The sequence below is a fragment of the Nycticebus coucang genome, chromosome 7, assembly GCF_027406575.1.
Source record: "Nycticebus coucang isolate mNycCou1 chromosome 7, mNycCou1.pri, whole genome shotgun sequence".
Taxonomy (NCBI): Eukaryota; Metazoa; Chordata; class Mammalia; order Primates; family Lorisidae; genus Nycticebus; species Nycticebus coucang.
The window spans coordinates 21,851,255-21,872,090 of NC_069786.1; the positions used below are offsets into that span (position 1 = coordinate 21,851,255).

Here is a 20,836-nt window from a genome sequence, read left to right on the forward strand (position 1 = left end):
CAGTTAAAATTACCAGTTATTTCATGTCATAGATCTCTGAGTTCACTCATGAATAATGGAAAATATCATATGTTTAAATCCATGGACACTAAGAATTTGCTTCATTTCTAAACTAAAATAGTTCAAGGTCTCCTTCTTTCTTTCATTATCCTTATAATGAGCTGTCCGGTGATGTGTATAAACTAGATACTCCATGAATATCTATGTGAGATCCATTTTCCTGCTGTGAAAATGATGTTGAACCTGCTATAATGGTTATTGTAATGAAGAATAAATACATTGCAGAGAGCACAGAAGAAATAAAAATTATGCAGATTGGTCTTCTTTCAGTTTCTAGCCTGTGTTGGTCTTTCTTAAGGCTGTGGTACTTGCTGTTCCTTATGTGGAAAATACTCTGCCTCAAGGATTTGTTTGAATGGCTTCTTTCTGTCCTTTAGCTATCCACTTAAACATCAGCTCATCAGACACGCTTCACTTGACCCCTCAGTCTAAAAACAGGGGCTCCTATTGTGGTACCTTTAATCTATCAAATTTTTATTTCTTCTTAAGGCTTATTTACTATATGAAACTATGTTTTCTATCTGTTTGTTTACTATCTGTTTCCTGTCCTGAGAAGATAAACTCCATGAAAACAAAACCTTATGTTGTTACTGTTCTATTTCTAACACCATGCACCAACTAAATGTTCAATAGTAGCTGAATTAACAAATGACTAATATATATATATATAAATTATGTCACTGCCTTTTAAAGGATGATGAAAAGAAATATATATATATTTATGTATATATATATACACAAACACAAGCAATACATATATATTTGTGTCGATGGGTGCTCAGACAGTTTTAACATTTCTACTATTTACCTTTCCAAAAATGCTTAATCTTTTGGAGTCAATGTATGGCTGTTTTAGCAAAAACCTGCAATGAAAAAGAAAAAAATATAGTTATATCTTCTTGAGTCAAATGTATATGTAAATTTATACTTGACACATAAACACCCACAAAAGTCAGTGATGAGTAATGCTTTATTGACATACATGGCTGTATTCATGTGGAAGGGCTATATATTACAAAATCCTGCTACTCATCATGATGGGCTGGCTGAGCTTATTATAAATGCAGAATCTTGGGCCCTTTTTCTGGCCCACTGAATCAGTACCTATGGTTTTTTTTTTTTTTTTTTTTTGGTTTTTGGCCAGGGCTGGGTTTGAACTCGCCACCTCTGGCATATGGGACTGGTGCCCTACTCCTTGAGCCACAGGCGCCGCCCCCAGTACCTATTGTTTTACAATATTCTAGCAAATTTTCATGTACTGTTGTAGAAAGCTTAGTTAGGTCACATTTTCATGTCAGTGTGGTAATTTTATCTGTGAAATTTTAAGAATTATAATTAACTGGGCAATTAGTAGACATCGTGAACAAATAATATACTGGTATAATTAATGTATCTTCTACTTTCATGAATCAAAAGTGATATCTAATTCCAGAGGTAAAAATACGAGAATTTTGTTATTATAGCACTAAGGATGAGAGGTACTTTAAAAAATGCAATACATTCCATAATTAACTTAGAAAATTGCCCAATAGCTAAAATAGAAACCACTGAGTTAGGGTTAGTAGTATTACACGTCATATATCTAGATACTGTCATTATAAAAAAATAGAAAAATGTGTACCAACTTACTTCACAGCTGCTATTTGGTCCTTTACTTCTACTGAACCTAACTTTCGATGAATCTCCTGCAAAATTTTCAGACCCTGGAATCCACTTCCTCTGCCATCAAATCTTGCTACAATGACATTATCTGTGTCGACAAGTACGGAATCCCAGTCAATATGGAATTTATCATTAACTAACTGGCCTCCTGGTTCTTCATCCCTGCAAATACCAACATATTAAACCAAAACAAGAGCAATCGAAAAAATCCAGTAAAAATTCTACCTTTCACATTTACTAGTTAACAAAAGTTATGAAAACGGTCTATGTTGGCTATTAGAATTTTTGTTCATTCTTGATGTTAAACTTGAAGGTAAAAATATAATTTTCCTTTTTTAAAACTTTAAGTGAAAAGTTTTCTGAGTGAAATAAAAATATGGACTTAGAAATACACAGTAAAGTTTACCTTCACTCATTTTTCAGAGGGAAAAATAAAGAAAAAGGCATGATGCTTTCTGTAGGTAATTCTAAAAATTGATTGTCTAATTCAGTCAGGTCTATTTTTATTGGGTTTCTTCCAGAGGATATGGCTTAGAAGGGTCTTGTGGATGGCTTACAAGGGTTGGAGGGTATGATAGAGAGCAGAATCAATTACAGAAGTTTGATAATAATTTACCAGGAACTATACAACCCCAAAGAATGGTAGAGTCAAGAAATACTACATTAATGTTTTCTGAATTGATTTGTTAGTTTGTTTTGTGGTGGAATTCTCACCGAGGAGAATTGAAGAAAACAGTGAAAAAAATTATTTTCAACACTAAGTTGGCCTCAAAGAAAAGAAGCAGAGACATGTATTTGAACAATTTGAAAGCGAGAAGTAAAGATGAGCACACAAATTATGAATCATAAACGGTCTCTCCAGAAAGAAAAAGTGATATAATTTTAAAGTGGCAGTTTAAAATGGCATTCATCATTATATTTTCTAGAATAGAAAATAAACTGGAAAAGCAGAATGCCATAAAATCACACAGATTATAGTTCAAACAGCAGTTGTGCCTGTGATAGATTTGAGGATTATCCAAATATTCAGGTTTAAAACGATCGACATCGTTAGCTGCGCTGCACGCCAAAAATCCCCATGCTACTCACTTTCTTTAGGGTAAAGCTCCAATCTCTTCTGCCCTCAAGTCGGGGAAGCTCCAATACACACCTCAATCCTCATTAACAAGCTTTTAGGTTATCAGATTTACTGAAACAGATAATCTCTCTCAGCAGCAAACGGAATTGAGCAGGGGTTGTGTGGCATCAGCAAGTTAGGTAAATGAGGAAGAAAAGAACAGGGCAAAACACCAAGCAACTAAAATGATTTGAATGATGTTATGGGCTGAACTGTGTTCTTCCCAAATTCATATGTTGAATCTCTAACCCTTAGTTCCTTAGCTTGCAACTGGGGGGACCTAACGCGCCCCACATGAACACTCCTCTGTTGGAACAAAAAGAACACAAAGGGCTTAGCTATCTCTACCCCAAAAGTTTGCACCAAAAGACCCCAGTCTACTAAAATCCTCCAGCAGGCAGTGGAATTTTCCCATGTCCTACAGCCCGATACATGAAGGAGTCTCCAACTGCCCTCTGTGCGGAGTGTCTCTATCTCTTTCATTAAACCTGGCCTGAAGCTCTCCATTCACTGGTCTCATCTCTGGGTACAGTGCAGCTGACCTTTCAGTTACTATATTTAGAGACAGGACCTTTAAGGAGATAATTAAGTTAAAATGAGGCTCTTAGTGTGGGCCCTAATCCAATCTGACTGGTTTCTTTATAAGAAGAGAAAATTTGAACACACAAAAGACCCTAGTACAACAGAAGGATAGCTTATGAAGAGGCAGAAGAGGGTTTCCACCTGGAAGCCAAGGAAAGCGGTTTCAGATGAAACCAAAACTGCTGATACCCTGATCTTGGGATTTCCAAACTCAAGAATTATTAGAAAATAAATTCCTGTTGTTCCAGATACCCAGTCAGTGGTGTTTTGTTAGGGCGTCCCTAGCCAACTAATACAAATGCCTTCTGTAGTCCAAGTCCTTGAAATCCATTATCTCTTTTACTCTACACTCCCAAGATTTGATATTTTGGGGAGAAACATGACTGTTCCATGGCTTCTTACATGCATTATAAAATGAAGAAACACTGTACATAAAGAAACTGTGCCATGGAAGTTAGTTAATCAGCCCCCCCACCATCATTGTTTCCTAAATCACACATTTAACAGTGATCTTGTGACTCAAATCAAAACCTAAATCTGTGTTTTCCTTCTGTGGTGTTTGCAACTTAGCCTTTTTCTTTCTTTCTTTTATATTTTACTTTTAAATTTAGTTTCGTTTTGCAACTTTAATCTTGATCATACGATTGGAAATTTGTTACTATACATATCCAACTGTTCTAACCTAGAATTCTAATTGCTTCATTCAGAAGAATGTACGGAAGCATGTTTTTCAGTTTCCTGGGTGATAACTCATACAGCTTGCTTAGTATTTGAGTACTAACATGAATCATGTTCACATGACTTGCACAATTTCTAGTGCATGTAGGACACAGCCAACACTTACTGAACTAGACTTTTTTAGAAAAATAGACTGAATTTTAAAATTTTAAATGGTGAATTTAAAATGGAAACACCTTAGAAAGATTTTATTTTACATAAAATAAAATAATTACATAAAATGCTGTATTTAAAGTTTGGGGATTTATTACAAATATTATAGTTCCCAGAGCACAAGATACCAAAGATTAACTTTACCTTTTAATACTAAGCTGAGTATTGAATATTGAGTTTGAATCTCAAAATTATGTTAAACATAGGTAAGATACTAAAACTCTGAGACTCAATTTCTTTATTAATAATAATGATAAAATACTATCCTATCTCCCTCAAAGAGATTTTGTAACCACCTAATGTCATAACGCATTCAAAGTTACTTCATGAGATACAATGAGCAAAACTATGATTAGACTAACGGAACCATAATATTTATACTATTTTTTGTTTGTTTGTTTGTTTTGAGAAAGAGTCTCACTTTGCTGGCCTGGGTAGACGGCCATGGCATCATCATAGTTTACAGCAACATCAACTCTTGGACTCAGGTGATCCTCTTGCCTCAGTCTACCGGGTAACTGAGAGTATAGGCACCCTCTACAGTGCCTCACTAGTTTTTCTATTTTTTAGTAGAGATAGGGTCTTATTCTTCCTCAGGTTGGCCTCAAACACATGAACTCAAGAAATATCCCACCTCAGCCTCTCAGATAGCTAAGATTACAGGCATGGGCCACTGTGCCTGGCCCATTTTTATTGTCTTCTTCAAAGATACTTTGCTTCTGTTGAGTATTTTTTTCTTTTCTTTCTTTTTTCCTGCAGTTACAGTTCAAAATGGGGAAGTATATAAAGGATTTCAGCTATTCCTCAGAAATTATACTGGAAAAAAAATCCTTGGGTAAAATGCAATTGTCATGTGGCATAAACTATTATATCAGAGGTATTCTCATTTCCTAGATGGACCAATGATGTCTAAAGCCTTATAAGAATGTAAAAGAGTGCAAAGTAACAGGCCCTTGAGTGATTACCAGAGAGCTATTAGATTTTAAGGCAGGATTGTCTCGGTTAAAATTCTCAAAATGTAAAATGGTAAGTTTTTTGTTTTTTTTTTTTTTTTTACTGGAAAGTTACAGTTTATCAATTTACATATGACCCATTACATTGTTCACAACTATTTTAGGAGTTGACCACTAAGTTCAGTTTTGCTAATATGTAAATAAGTCAAGGCATTTTATGGGGGGCAAATAGAATGTAGTCTAAAATGAGGCGCATTTTCAAACTCATGATTAGTAAACTGCTACAGATTTTTCAAAACCAAACTTTCTATCCCTTACTCATGATTGCAATACCGGGCGGGGGTGGAGGGTGGTGGTGAAATGCAATTTCACTCCTTTGTTCTTCCCTCTAAATTGCCATTTTAAATTTTAACCTTGGCTTTCCAAGTTGTAATGTTAAAACCCACTGTGGTATTGATATATTATGAACCAATGATTCTGAAGATATTTCTGTGCCCAATTAGGTGTCTGATTTAGGCATATGTACTTCAAGATGAGTTTAAATGAACATGGATCATGATGGTAAGGATTGTCATTATAAAGAACAGGCCAGACATGTGCAGGAAAATGTGAGAAATTAATTGATCACAAGTATTGAGCAGAAAATATTATGCTTCTTTTGTAAACACAGCCCAGAAAAAAGGACTTATTCAGGTAGGTAGAGATAACCACAGGGCATGTACTGCAGACCAAATCACCCGCCACATACTAATAATAAGTGGAAATTATGTACATATGGGCTGGGCAGAATCAGTGAGCTTCAATTGATTTGGTTCCTTTTTTTTCTGAATTTCTTACTCATTTCCCCTCTTCCCTATTTTGCTTTTTTTATCTCAGTCTTGGAAATCTCTGAGGATCCATATAGGAAGGGTATTTCAAGGTTGAGTGTGGAGACATACAACTTTGTTGAAATTTGTGGTGAAAAGAGCAATTCCATCTGTTTTAAGCCGTGGAAAGGTCACAGTGAAAAGCAGTATGAAAGTTGCATATTTCTTAACACAGGCAGCAGAATCAAATTAAAACTGTAAACTTTGCTTAGAAGTTAAGATCTTCAAGGGGAGAATCCTCATATATTTGAATACTTTCAATACTGAAAGTGTCTGTATGGATGAGGAGTTCACAAAATGAGTACATAATAAAATATAGAAAGAAAAATAAAACAAACAATATCCTATAGATCTTTAAAATGACAGAGCTAGCCACATCTTTATGACATAACAAAATACTATTTATTCCGAAACTGAAGTAAAGTGAAGAGATTTGTTCAAACTACATGTGCAAGTAGGGTTAGTAAAGTGCCATTTAAATTCATGAAAATAGGGTTGAATTTATATTCAAAAGATGGAAGTTCTGGTCCTTGACTTTGCTACTCATCCAGTGAGTAACCTTGAGGAACTGTGAGCTTTTTCATTTTTATTCATTGTTTTCATTATTAAGTAATATTTGGTAAATGTTAAGATCACAAATTATTAGTACAGTTCATTTCTTAGAACATTTTTTTTTATTAGTAAAGCTTTGATAACAAAAATGTAAGGAAGAATGTTTTCTTAGAAGAGCACTTTCCATGATAGGTTTATTGCATGGTAGAATTTTAAAATTGCTTTACAGCTAAATATCTATGTTCTTTGGAGCAGTGAAAGGCAAGATATAGAGAAATTTCTCTATAGTCATCTCCATTCTTTGCCTTGTTTGTGTCTAAAACAAGTTGATTCAGTCGCATGACTCCCTGGCTGAGAAGTAAAATCATTGGGTGCCAGGTGTTGCAATTTTGTTATAGATATTATAAACTAAAAAAAATGTGTTCAAGGAAAGGTAAAGAACAGCGTGGAAATTCAGGTAAGGGAATGGAAACTGTGCAGAGAGTCATATCATGTTACATTCTTCAGGAAAATCAATTACCAATGCTTCTAATTTTGTTCTTCATAAAATGATTCATTTCTGATGGAACATGAGATTGACCTAAGATAGTAGGTTAAATAGTATTTGTCTCCCCTTAATTTGGAATTTACCTTATAGAGATTTACAATCAGTGATGTTTTAGTTACAAATATGCACATCTAAAGTGTAATAAATTTTGTCCACTTTTAAGCAATATATGTGTGCAAACAGATACATGTACCGACCACTTCTCTGCCTTTTGGCTAAGATCTAGTGCAAACACATGTACGTCTTGGACTAATTCCTATATACAAGCAGTTTGTAAGTTACAAACAAGGCAAATCCTGTACGTTTGTTCTTGAGTTTGCACGTAATTCGAAACAGGGAAATTTATCTATTACTTGTAATAGCCTCTGTTTGTAAGTATGAGTTGTATGTAAATCAGATGTTTGTAAATAGGGGAAGGCTTGTATTGCATCTACTTCATCATGTAAGGAATAACATTATTTTTTCCTGTAAGAGAAATGTTTCTTGTCCACATTCTATCTTCTTCCATGAGGGATGTTACTAAAATCACATTCAAATTTATGACCCATAGTTTATTTGCATTATAATTTTTTTCTTATGGGTTATAAGTGTTTGAATTTCTTTTCTTATGGGTTATACGTGTTTGACAAGATCAAAGATGTTCCTGCTGTTACCCTATCTCTCAGTTCCTAAGGTTTTGTTCCTGGTGGTGATTATAATGAGGCCTTCCTGATAATGCACACGAAATTGGGTTTATTAATTTAGTCCTTAAACTACATCAATTTCCTATCACTGTTCTCATCTATTTGCATACTAGACCTTGTCCATTGTCCAACATTCAGATAAGTTTCCCACGTTAATGATTTAAACCTTACGGGCAGGTAAGGGTATCACTGTGGAAAGAGTACAGGTGTTATGGTGATCAAACTGAACTGATCTGAGCCCATGTGAAGTGACATAAGAAAAGTGACTTTCATTTCCTGTCCCCAGATTTGCCTTTGTTTAGTAGGGGGCATGATAATAACATTCACCTTGTAAAGTTAGAGTCAGGATTAAATGAGATCTTATTTTGTTTTTTAGCTTGATGCACTATCAGGTCCAAGGATGATGTTCATTATTACTAACCTAGTTTTGGTCAATGCTTTGGCTCTTAACTTCTCACCTTCCATTCCCCTCATAGAGGCCAAGCTAAGCAAATCTGGTTATTCCTGATCAATTCTGTGTTGATAAATCCTGCATCTATTTAAGAACATGGCTTCTCATGGAAGGTGGATTTATAAGAACAGACATGTTCTTGACCACTGGTCTGTCCATTGTTAAATAATTCTTTTTTTTTTTTAGATAGAGTCTCACTTTGTTGCCCACAGCAGTGTGCTGTGGTATCAGCTCATAGCAACCTCACACTCTTGGGCTCAAGCAATTGTCTTGCCTCAGCCTCCTGAGTAGCTGGGACTACAGACACAACACCCAGCTATTTTTAGAGATGGGGTCTCACTCTTGCTCAGGCTGGTCTTTTTTTTTTTTTTTTTTTTTGCAGTTTTTGGTGGAGCCAGGTTTGAACCCACCACCTCTGGTATATGGGGCCGGCACTGTGCTCCTTGAGCCACAGGCGCTGCCCTGAGGCTGGTCTCAAACCGGTGAGCTTAGGCAATCTACCCTTCTGCACCTCCCAGAGTGCTAGGGATTACATGTGTGTAATCATCCTAAATAATTCTACCTGCAATAGTTTATATGCCACATATCGAACTCTATGTGACTTGAACTATAGTTATTTAGCAGTAACCTTATGTCCATACAACTGGAAAAATCACATTGTATCTTTTGCACGTGTCCACCATGCTCAGCCCACATCTGCTGAATGAGTGCCTGTCCCTTTTGCTATTCTGTTGCTCATAGGCTCCAGGTAGCAGTATAAGCTTCTTGAGAATTGAATTACTGACATCAATTTCTTTTTAAATTGCTAAGATACTGAGTGCCTCTGAACTCAATTGTAGTTGGATCTTAAAGAAAAATTTCTTAAGTATTTATACGTATGTGAGTCGATCAGTACATTTTAAAGACATTGTTATTGTCTTTGTCTTCAGATGTACCGAGAAAAAAAAGTATTTAACATTTTTCCTTGATGAGAATTTTTTAAAATAAATGCTTTTAAAAAGAACATGTATTAGATGTTTTAATTTTTTTCTTTGATCTTCACATTTGGGAAAGTATTTTACAGTAACAAAACTGAATCTTTTCCCATCCATTAGTCCTCCCCCTACTTCTCCCTTTTTTCCTTCTTCTGTTTTGAATAGAACAGCTTTCCTCATGTCATGATCAATTATTGTCTACCAAATGCACTCGTCTTTGTCTTGAAGGGAATTTGATCCTATTTTGCTCTTTGAAAGAAAGCCAGTGATTATCTCATTAGCCTGATGCAAAAATTGCATAACGACTGTTGTGAGAGTAAGGAAAGAGCAGAATCCAGTTCTTTAAATGCAGTTATTTATATTGTAGCAGGAGGCAAAAAAAAAAAAATGCAAAGCCTATCAGTACACAAGTTGAAACACTGAACAGCCTGGATATTAATGATCCAGCTCTAAAACTCAGAAATGGACTGTTAGCATTATCCACACAAAATTAACCTCAGGATAAACATCTTAGGCAGCACATGAAAATATTGAAATAGAACCAATAGAAAAGGACTTCAGGGACATTCCAGAGAGAAACGGTGCCATAAAATGGAAGGAAGTTCCAATCTCCTAATCATTTTTGCTTTAAAGTCTTACTACATTAATTCTTATACTTTGGCCAATTTCCATTTGAGATCATTTCTAATGGAGTGGCTGAGGGAGGAGAAGCAGAAAGGAAAAGAGGTTTGATGATCTTTTCTTCCTGTTGCTGGGAGTAACTACATCCACACAGAGCAAGGAGAGCATTCAATCTATTCCTTTACATTTAGAGATGGTCATACCTAAATCATTCATGGTTAAAAGAAAGCGTAGCACATTTTATAAACAGACCAAGGAAGGAGAATCGATCCGATTCTTAGTGTGTGCGTAAGTCCAATACGGCCCTCTTATGCAGCAGGTGGGTTTAGGCATGAACATGGAAAATATTCTGCATGCTAGCTTCAGGGATTGAGCCTATTTTATTTAAAAATAGAAGAAAGTATGTGTATTTTCAAAATTGAAACAAGAGGCCATCTCCACAACAAACTTAGATTTCTCCATCTTCTCAAAGAAAATTTTCAGCATGGGAATATTTTAAGTACAATATTAGGGCATCAATACACAGGATATGCATAAGAGGATTCATATCCATTGCAATGGATTAATAATATAGGAATAGAAACTAATTATATGCAAACTTTGAACTCGCATTTTCTGCTATGCAGGGCATCGTGACATTATGTATAATTAATATTAAAGGGTCATACCAGTGACCCTTTAATATCAGCCTCCCAAGTAGTTAGGACCACAGGTACATGCTACCATATCCAGCTAATTTTTATTGTATTTTATTTTTTGTAGTAATGGGGTCTTGCTATCTTTCTCTAGCTGGTCTTGAACTTTTGGCCTCAAGCAATCCTCTTGCCTCGGCCTCCCAAAGTGGTTGGATAGTCGGAATGAGCCACTGTGCCTTGTCTACTTTTTTTCCTAAGAGTAGGAAACTAGCTAGATTCTAGAAATCAATTTTTCAACTGGAAATTGTGGCTATATCACCACAGAAAAATTTTAATCTTAGCTTAGTGTTTTGGGATTAATTAAATAGAAAAAATAATAATTATAATGCTAAGTCTAGGCAGTATTATTAGAACCATTTTACAGTTTAATAAACAGACATAGTCAGGTAAGGATATAAACCACAGGTAAATAAATAATTCCAGCTCTTTGAGAGAAGGCAATTCTAAGCACCGACTACAATAAAGTATTAAGTCAACACCTTTGGCATAAAAGCAATTCTATTCTCAAAACAAAAGGAAATTAGAATTCTTAGCCAGATTAAGTTTATGAATTCAAGGTGTTGAAATCTCTTTTATTTATTTACCATGTTTTAATTCAGTGCCTTTCCCCAAATATACACCATGTCCTTCCAATGCCTTTATCCTTAGAATATTTTAGAGAAAATAATGAAGGGCTGCCATGTGAATTCCTGCTAAGTTTCCACCTCTTCTGTGTGGGATACATTGCCTATGACTTGTGGTTCTCATCTGTGCAATGAGGACCGTAACATCTGTTTTGTTGTCATCGTAACAATGTGATAAAAAGTTTAAGAATCCATGCAAATTAAGATATATGCATATATTTAAAATTAAAATATTCAGAATCCATATAAATTAAGATATGTATATATTCAAAAATTTAAAATGTGTGTGTGTATATATCACTTTTAACACTTTTAATTTCCAAAGAGGCAATATGATTTTTGCAACATGTGTTTCTTTAGTGTGACGTATTTCCTACGTGATGAAAAACAGGAGGACGATGTCAGCGTACATAGGTGTCCCTGGTGCACGCTCAGGTCTTCCCAAGAGCTTAGTATTTGGAGGTAATCAGGAACACATTTTCTCACAAGTAAAGGTAAAAAGTCTTAGCAATTTATTAGGACCTTAAAAAAGGCAAAACGATTAACAGAAGTACTTTTCTTTAGGGTGAGTTGTACCTAATCTGGCAGCTCCCAAAGTCACTCCATTCCCTGTGAGGCTCTTTAGTGACAGTCTAGAGCTCTGATCACAGAGACTGCAAAGACATAGACTCAAACAGTAGACTCATGAAGAAGGGTACACCTAGATCGGGTTTATAACTGTGATAAAAATGGCAAGATAAAAATGAAAAAAAGAAAAAGCTAGATGAGAGTGCCTTCAAACAGGAAGCACAAATGGCTAAGTTCAAGGTTCAAAAAGACTGACTGATTCCAGATACAAATGTTACAGTTTTACTAGTATGTTAGTAAGAATTGTATGGCTTTGGTTGTGGTTTTGTTTTGAAAGTAGAATGACTTTCTCATTTCTGCTAGAAGCCCTGTCATTTTCAGAGTGGTTTTGCAAGCACCTGTTGCTCAGAATGTCTGTGTGGGGTTTCAGTAGCAAAGCCTGTAGCTCTGGCCTCCCATCATCATCGACAGACTTTCACTCCTCTCAGTTTGCCTACATGATATGTAGCCTTGTGTGAACCATAATATCATGTTTTTATATATAAGGCGAAAGGTATAAATTTATAAAAGAAGCCTGAAATAATGTAATATCATAGATGTACTCTTCAAATGTAGAGCTGTATGGATATGTAATCCAGGAGAGAAAACTCTGTATCTTAATATTTTTAGTTTCAGTTTTTATGCTTAATCGATAAAATAGACAACTATTGGTCTGTGGACCCCCTGCACAGGGTCATGGCTGAGCTGGCTGCCTAAGGAAAGACAGGACCCACCAATGTCACCAGTCAGTGCCTTTTTGAACTGTCCATCCCTCAAAGAGGCCTTACAGTGAGCAGGGCAACTTGCTGATATGTGTGCGTGTGTGTTTTTTTTTTTTTTTTTTTTTTTTTACATTAGCCAAAAAGAGCCCTGCAGAAATTCAGGGCCCTTACAAAATTGTCTAAAATGTCTGTGCTTTGGAAATTAAACTCAATAAAAGCTTTGTGAAGTGTGTTAAAAAAAAAAAAAAACATTCTTTCTAACAGACTTTTTTTGGGGGGAAACAACTCATTAAAATAGGAAAAAAGCCTGATTTCATATAGATCACCCTTACAATATGACTCACATACAAACCTAAAACCTAGGTGGTTTAAGAAGTACATTATTTCTGATAAAAAAGGAAAGAGCGCTTAGTGGTATATCTTTAAGTATATGTTATATTTTAAGTTTTATTTAATAAAGGAACTTTAATGAACCTATACTATCCATGTGAAACTATATCATGCCATTCTTACAATTCATATGGATTCAGTTAACACAGATCTCATTTTCCGTGAATATGAGGAAAAAAGATTTAAAAGACTCACCCAAGAGAATATTGTAATTTAGTCATTATATACACGTTTATTGAAATTTGTACTTTTCTCCTACGGCACTTTCTTAGTAAATCAACTTTGAGTTTGTTCAACTCTCTTAAATTAATTTAAGAAATTAATACTGACATTTCAGATGCATTACCTACAGATTGTGAAAGAACAAGGTTAAATATGTTCAATAAAAACAGGAAAAGAAATGATCACCTTCTCCCCTTCCATTACCTAGATTAAATGGCACTGCCTTTTCTCCTTATAATCATTTTATGTGTATTACAGCGTGGGTACAATTTCCATCCATTTAAATGAGGAAGATTTTTAAAAAAGTGAGAAACTTAATATTTAAGCTTTGAAATTTATTACATGGCAAAACAGTAATAATAACTCTTTGAGATAAATATTTTGAGACGAATAGTGATATGCATGCCTTATCATTCTCATCTGTATCTGACACTATTCATATCACTTTTCCAGGAAACTGAGGGTAAAGTGGATGTGTATTTGGCATGAACAAATAGAGGTTCAAAATGTGTTAGCGGCTTGGGGAATATATGTCTTTACCCTTGGGAAATAAAACAAACTCACCTTTGACAATCTGATCTGCTCAAAAGTTTAGGCATCTGTGATATAAATAAAGCATAAAGACTTCCCATAAAGGGAACATTTTGATTAGAATTCAGAATTTTGTGAAATAATCTGGGATGAGAATTGGATCTCTCATATAGTCTATTCATGAACTCAGCCATGATTTCTGTAATTTATATTTTACAGTGCGGCATTAGCCCAGAGCACATGGAAAATGCTATATTTCAGAGGCCATTGCAAACTGTTAAGTGGGAAGAACTAAAAGTCCTAAGATTTTGGCCATAAAGAAGCCTCTTCTGATTCAGGTTAATGTTCTTTGATAATACAGCAGTAATTATTAAAATATAATAGACTACGTAAGCAGGCAGTAATGGGTAAAATGGTAGAGATTTTTTTTTTTTTTTTTTTTTGTAGAGACAGAGTCTCACTGTACCACCCTCGGGTAGAGTGCCGTGGCATCACACGGCTCACAGCAACCTCTAACTCTTGGGCTTACGCGATTCTCTTGCCTCAGCCTCCCCAGCAGCTGGGACTACAGGCACCCGCCACAATGCCTGGCTAAGTAGAGATTTTTAATATATATGTATGTACATATATGTATGTGTGTGTGTGTATATATATATATATATATGTGTGTGTATATATATATGTATATATAAAAAACTGGGATCCAAACTTCAGGTTTTCCCTGCTCAGAATCTTGGGTAAAATATACATTACACATTTTAGCCATAGTTTTATTGTGTTAAAATAAAAACAAAAATATTTATCTTGCATGGCTTCTATAAAGATTAAAGATCATATCAATAAATTCTTAGCATGATGCTCCTTGCACAATAAACAATCAATGGTAGATAAGAAAAATTCTTATCATCTTAAGAAAATAAGCTCAATAATCAAATTATTAAAAAGTGACAATGAAGAGATGCCATGAAAATCAATCAATGTTCAACAGTATCCAGGGGAGTACAAGAAATCAGAAACCCGCATCTCGTTCTGTTAATAGGAAACTGAGATACAAAGAAACTCACTCTGAAGGCTAAATTTATACATGTTACAAACTGTCAAATCATTTATTTCTTCCACTTTCCCCGCTTTGTCTTAACTCATTCCTGATGACGAACTCCAGGCTAATTGATTATTTTACTTATTCCTTCACGTATTCAGATATTCATTAATTCTATCAAATCATACTCCAGTTGTTGTGTTAAGGCTAAACAATCCAAAAGCAGTTTTTACCAACCAGGAGCTACAGTTTGATAAAAGAGACAGCAAAGAATATACGTACACAGACAAATATATTTATCTCCAGTGTAGTTACATGCTTATAATAGTGAGGTGCTTATCTAGACGTATGTCAGGAAGTATTAATAGAATTTTTCCAATTGGGCAAGGAAACTAAAGGAACTGGTACACCATGTAAAAACACACAGAAAGATGATCGAGGAGGTGACATTACCCGGAACAAAGTAGTTGCCTTTCCTCTGCATGGAGTTTACCTGTAGGGGCTGGCTGGTGTGAGAGGAAGATGGGGACGTAAGTAGAAAACATATGTTGTGAGGAAGAATATGAATTTTTAATCTATTGAATAATAAAAATCATGAGATGAGATGGTTTTGGATATGAGACCGACATTTTCAGATATGGATTTCATCAAGTTCAGCCTAGCAACAGAGTGGAAAGGCAACTGAGAGAAAGGATACAGCAATGAACTAAATTAAAAATAAGAGTAGCCAGAGAACAGAACGACAGGCTAGGGCCATGGTCATGCATTTTTATATAATATTAAACCATGTTATTTTCTTCACTTTATAAAGTAAGGAAAATTGAGCAGTATACTGGTAAATCGTACGGTTCCAACCTGAAGCCAGTCCTCCCGGACTCCAAACCCAGCATTTTTACTATCCTCCTTCTCAGAAAGACCCATAATAGAAATCTTTAAATTAGCTTCTTGCTCAGGTCCTTACATTTCTCCAATGAACTAAACATCAACCAGACCAAAATACAAGTCTGATGAGAAGATGAGCCAGCAGCTTCTCTGACTAAGAAAACAGACTCTAACTTCTGTTGCACTGCCCCGGTGTGTAACAGGGATGCAAATAAAAACAGTTGTCTACACATCTGCCTGCGTAAATGAGCTATGCATTAAGCACAGCCAGTTCTTTGGTCTTTCATTTTAAGTTCAGTACACACTAAGGATGCCTGGTAAGGTCCCTTTTTCTGAGAAACTACATTTTACATTCACTCAAAAGGACAATCCCTTTTCACAAAAGGGAGGCATGACTGAGAAAGAAGTTGAAATTGATATTTTCACTTTTTCCTTAATTTTAGTGCTCTAAATGTTTTCTTCAATAAATCATACCTATGGTTCAAATGGGAGTGTAAGAAAACTAGGTAAGGAGAAGAGACAAAAGAAGAAGGTAAAAGAGACCAAATAAGAACTTCCTTACGAAGTCTCCAAGAACATTGGGAACCTTTTGATTATTATGGACAAAGGAGGAAGGTCTGGAAATAAGAAATTATATGAGGTCGAGTCATGAGAATTGGAATGAACAGTGGAGGGGGAGAGAATATTAAGTATTGCATTACTTCTGTAGCAATTGGCTTGTTAAAATAAAGGGGGAAAACTGATTCTCTAATTATGATGTTTAAATAAAATTTCAATTAAATCAACGCAATCCATAAAAAAGAATAAATTCATTCCCCCAAATTATATAACTCATACATCTGGGCATTTTACAAGAGGCTTTATATGCTGTTTTTCATTTAATCTTCAAAGCAGTCTTAAAACACAGGTTATGTTGTAATGCTCACTTTATATTTAGTGAAACTTAGCTTTGCAAGAGGTTAAGTAATTTGTCCAAGGACATGCAGATAATAAATGGCAAAACTAGAATTTGAGCCCGGAAAATTTCATTGAATAGACTGAATACTTAGCCTCTACTTTCAGTAATCACAATAAATAGTATCATTTTCATATTTACTGTTCCTACTAAGACTCTAGAAATAATTCTAGATACTTTTAAGCACTGTCATGTCAATATGCTACCTAGGTAATACAATAATAAATCAATATTCAAGGTAGTTACCCAGTAGATGTTAGAGGCTCTCTGTGCCTAATACTGCACAGCCGCAATACCGTCTCACAGAAAGTATGAATGAATTCAATTTTTAAATCAATTTCAAGGCTGAAAATCTCAAGAGTCAGGTTTTCTAAGGATGGGAGCTACTTCCTACTGGCCATGAATCCAGAAGGGAAAACCGTTAGGAACAATATGAATATACCAATTGCTTCGGCAATTGAAAAATGTGTTTTCTTAATGTTTCATAAAGAGCATAGGGCTTGAATAATTGCTAAGCAGACATGCAAAAACTACACTCTCTGATGTCACTATACCTGCAGTAACATCAACCTCTGTAACATTTGGGATAAAAGAAGTACACAAAATTATATATCCGTACATATACGTACACAAAATTACATATCCGTACATATAATTAGAGAGGAGCTGCTTGAGAAACTCACATAACTGACAGCTGCCCTGCTTAACTACACACATAGGACTCTTTGCTTGTTTAATCAGAATGCTGTGATGAGGGGCATGAGAAAAATTATAAAATCTTTAGATTCCTTTATTTCAAAAACAAATAAAATACTTACATTATTAACAGAAGAGCATACTGGTTTCGGTCCATAAAATCTTTGGGAAAGGACAACTGTAAAGGAAGTTCTTTTAAAGAAAGAGCAAAATATTAAAGATGAGGAATCATTTACACGTAAAACTAAGAAGCAGAGAAAGTTGTTCTCGAATAACAGCATGCACAAAACTTTACCATAGTCGTCAACATGAAGGATTTTGATTTCTGACTTGGCTAGCTTCTTCTTCAAGATAGCTTCCTTCAGCATAGAATTGCTTTCCAATATAAAATATTCTGTAAACCAAAAATAATAGTGTAAATACAGAACTCCTGTGCCTGAATCCAAGATCGGTACAATATAACAAAAAATTATACAGTTATTATCTCTTGGTAGGCACTGTACTAAGTACTAAATAAACTTTCTCCTTTTTCTCCTGAATTACTACAGGAGTTTTCTGACTGAGTTTCCTTACTACCAGTGAAATTTTCTGTTTGCTTCTATATATTTCAAGTAGCATTTACATTTTCAAAGTGCAAATCTGATCATGTTGCTGCCCTGCTTAAAAATATTAAAAGAAATACAAAATTATCTAACACCAAATGAGAAAACAATTCACAATGTCTACATACCAATACAAAATTAATATGTATACAAAGCTTTAGAAGAGGGTAAAATTTACTCAATAGACCCAACCCAGAAGTGGCAAAGTTAAGGACATTAAAACAGAGTTTGCAACGGTAGTCTGAGTGTCCAAAAAGGTAAAAAAAGCATATGCATGTTATATATTTCTAAAAATAAAACTTTAGAATCTGAAATGCATGAAAATTACATGACATAAAATGAAAAATATACTGGGTGAGACTAACAGAATATTACATACTGCAGAAAAAAAAGAGTAATGAATTTGAAAATATAATTATAGAATATATAAAAACTAAAACAACAAAAAATTGAAAAAACATGAAGAGAGCATCAAAAAATTTATACATAGAATGGTGAGCCTTCCAATCCATAAGTTATATATGTGTTTCTATATCCATTTTAGTGTTTAATTCCTCCCAAAAGCTTTATATAGAATATGTAACGCAATAGATGTACATTCATATATATAATTTATTAGATTCATTCATAGACAATCTATAATATTTAATCTTTTTCTTTTTTCCACCCTTTGCTCAAGTTGGAATGTAATGGTGCAATCATAGCTCACTGCAACCTCAAACTCCTAGCCTCAAACAATCCTCCACTCTAAGCATGCTAAGTAGCAGAGACTCCTGGCATGTCACCACACCCAGCTAATTTTTTATAACTTTGTAGAGATGGCATCTTGCTATGTTACCCAGGCTGGTCTCAAATTCCTGAGCTCAAGTGATCCTCCTACTTCAGCCTCCCAAAAAGGCTAGGATCAGAGGTGAGAAACACAGCACCTGACCAGAGATTTTTTAAATGTTATTTTAAACTACTTTTAAAATTTGCATGGTAGTTCATCAAATAGTTGAATTTTGCATATTGTCCTACACCTTTAATCATAATAAATTCATGTATTTACCACACTTCATTTGGCGTGTATGTATTCTACAATTTTTTGTTTCCTTTTTTTTTCTTTTTGCTTTGCACACAAGTATGTCTTCTGCAAATAAAGACAGCTCTACTACTTATATTTCTTTATCTCACCAATTTTACTGTTAAGTACTCTATGACAAAGTGGCACAGGCAGGCTGAGAAGGCTGAGAGCAGACATTCTCGACTTTTCCAACCCTGGAAAACCACCTCAGTCTTTCACCACCAAGCATAAATTCAGCTGTAGCATTTTTGTAGATACCATTCATCAAGTTAAGAAAATTCCTTTCCATTTTTATCCTGCTGAGTAATTACTATTAATTTATTAATATTATTTGTCAATTTATCAAATGTGTTTTTTCTAAATCATTTCAGATGTCAGTGTAATATGGTGAGTTACAATGGTAGATTGTTGAAGGTTGCAACAGTCATGAATTCCCCTAGTAAACCCCGTGTGGTCATAATGAATTATCCTTTTTATAAATTGCTAGGTTTGACTTGCTAGCATTTAACTAAGAAGTTATGCATCTAAATTCATGAGAAAATTAGATCATTTCATCCTTGTCATCTTTTTGTCTGGATTTGGAATCTGATTAATGCTGGCTTATCTTTTCTAAAGGAATGTGTACACTTGGTAACAATGCATTCAGTGTTGCATAGAATGAACTAGAGAAGCTAAGCGTAAATGGAATTTTCTTTGTGAGAAGAATGTTAATTGTGAATTAAAAATTATAGTAGTTAACAAAACATTTATATATTGTATTTCTTCTCATAAATGTTTACCTATATATATATATATATATATATTTTAGGAATTTGCTTATTTCATCTAAGCCAGCGGTTCTCAACCTGTGGGTCGTGACTCCTTTGGGGGTCGAACAACCCTTTCGCAGGGGTCGTCTAATATCTGATGTTTACATTACGATTCATAACAGTAGCAAAAATTACAGTTATGAAGTAGCAACAAAAATAATTTATGGTTAGGGGTCAGCACAACATGAGGAACTGTATTAAAGGGTCGCAGAATTAGGAAGGTTGAGAACCACTGATCTAAGCTGTCAAATTTACTAGCATAAAATTACTTTAATATCCCATTTTTATCAGGATCTGTATTAACATCATCTATTTTATTAATGAAAATGATATTGATATTATATTTTGCTCCTTTTCTTCATGCTACTTTCTAAAATCTTATCAATGTTATTAATCTCATAAAGGAAGTATCACTTGGTTTTATACATTTTCTCTACTACTAGTCCATTTTCCATATTACCCATTTCCACCCTAATTTTTATTATTTCCTTTCTTCAACTTTGTTTTAATCTGTTCTTCTTTTTTTTATTGTTAAATCATAGCTGTGTACATTAGTGCAATTAAAAGGTACAATGTGCTAGTTTCATATACAATCTGAAATATTCTCATCAAACTGTTCAATGTAGCCTTCATGGCATTTTCTTAGTTATTGTATGTAGACATTTGTATTCTGCATTTAGTAGGTTTCACCTGTACCCATTCTAAGATGCACCATAGGTGTGGCCCCATCCATTGCCCTCCCTCCACCGTAACCTCCCCCCTCCCTTCCCTCCCTTGGCCCTTTTCCCATATTCTTGTGCTATAGTTGGGTTATAACCTTCATATGAAAGCTATAAATTAGCTTCATAGTAAGGCTGAGTACATTGGATACTTTTTCTTCCATTCTTGAGATACTTTGCTAAGAAGAGTATGTTCCAGCTCCATCCATGTAAACATGAAAGAGGTAAAGTCTTCATCTTTCTTTAAGGCTGCATAATATTCCATGGTATACACATACCACAATTTGCTAGTCCATTTGTGGGTCGATGGGCACTTGGGCTTC

At 34.7% G+C, this 20,836-nt stretch overlaps 1 protein-coding gene across 2 annotated transcripts in view; it reads right to left on the bottom strand.

The window, feature by feature from the left end:
* The window catches only part of DPP10 (dipeptidyl peptidase like 10), a 752,684-nt gene that overhangs the window by 33,796 nt on the left and 698,052 nt on the right, over nucleotides 1-20,836 (bottom strand). For both annotated transcript variants that reach the window (XM_053597757.1, XM_053597758.1), the window contains exons 18-21: nucleotides 17,616-17,714; nucleotides 17,443-17,512; nucleotides 1,690-1,884; nucleotides 869-923 (exon numbers count right to left, since the gene is read on the bottom strand). In XM_053597757.1, the coding sequence (XP_053453732.1) occupies nucleotides 869-923; nucleotides 1,690-1,884; nucleotides 17,443-17,512; nucleotides 17,616-17,714 (419 nt within the window). The remainder of the gene's footprint in view (nucleotides 1-868; nucleotides 924-1,689; nucleotides 1,885-17,442; nucleotides 17,513-17,615; nucleotides 17,715-20,836) is intronic.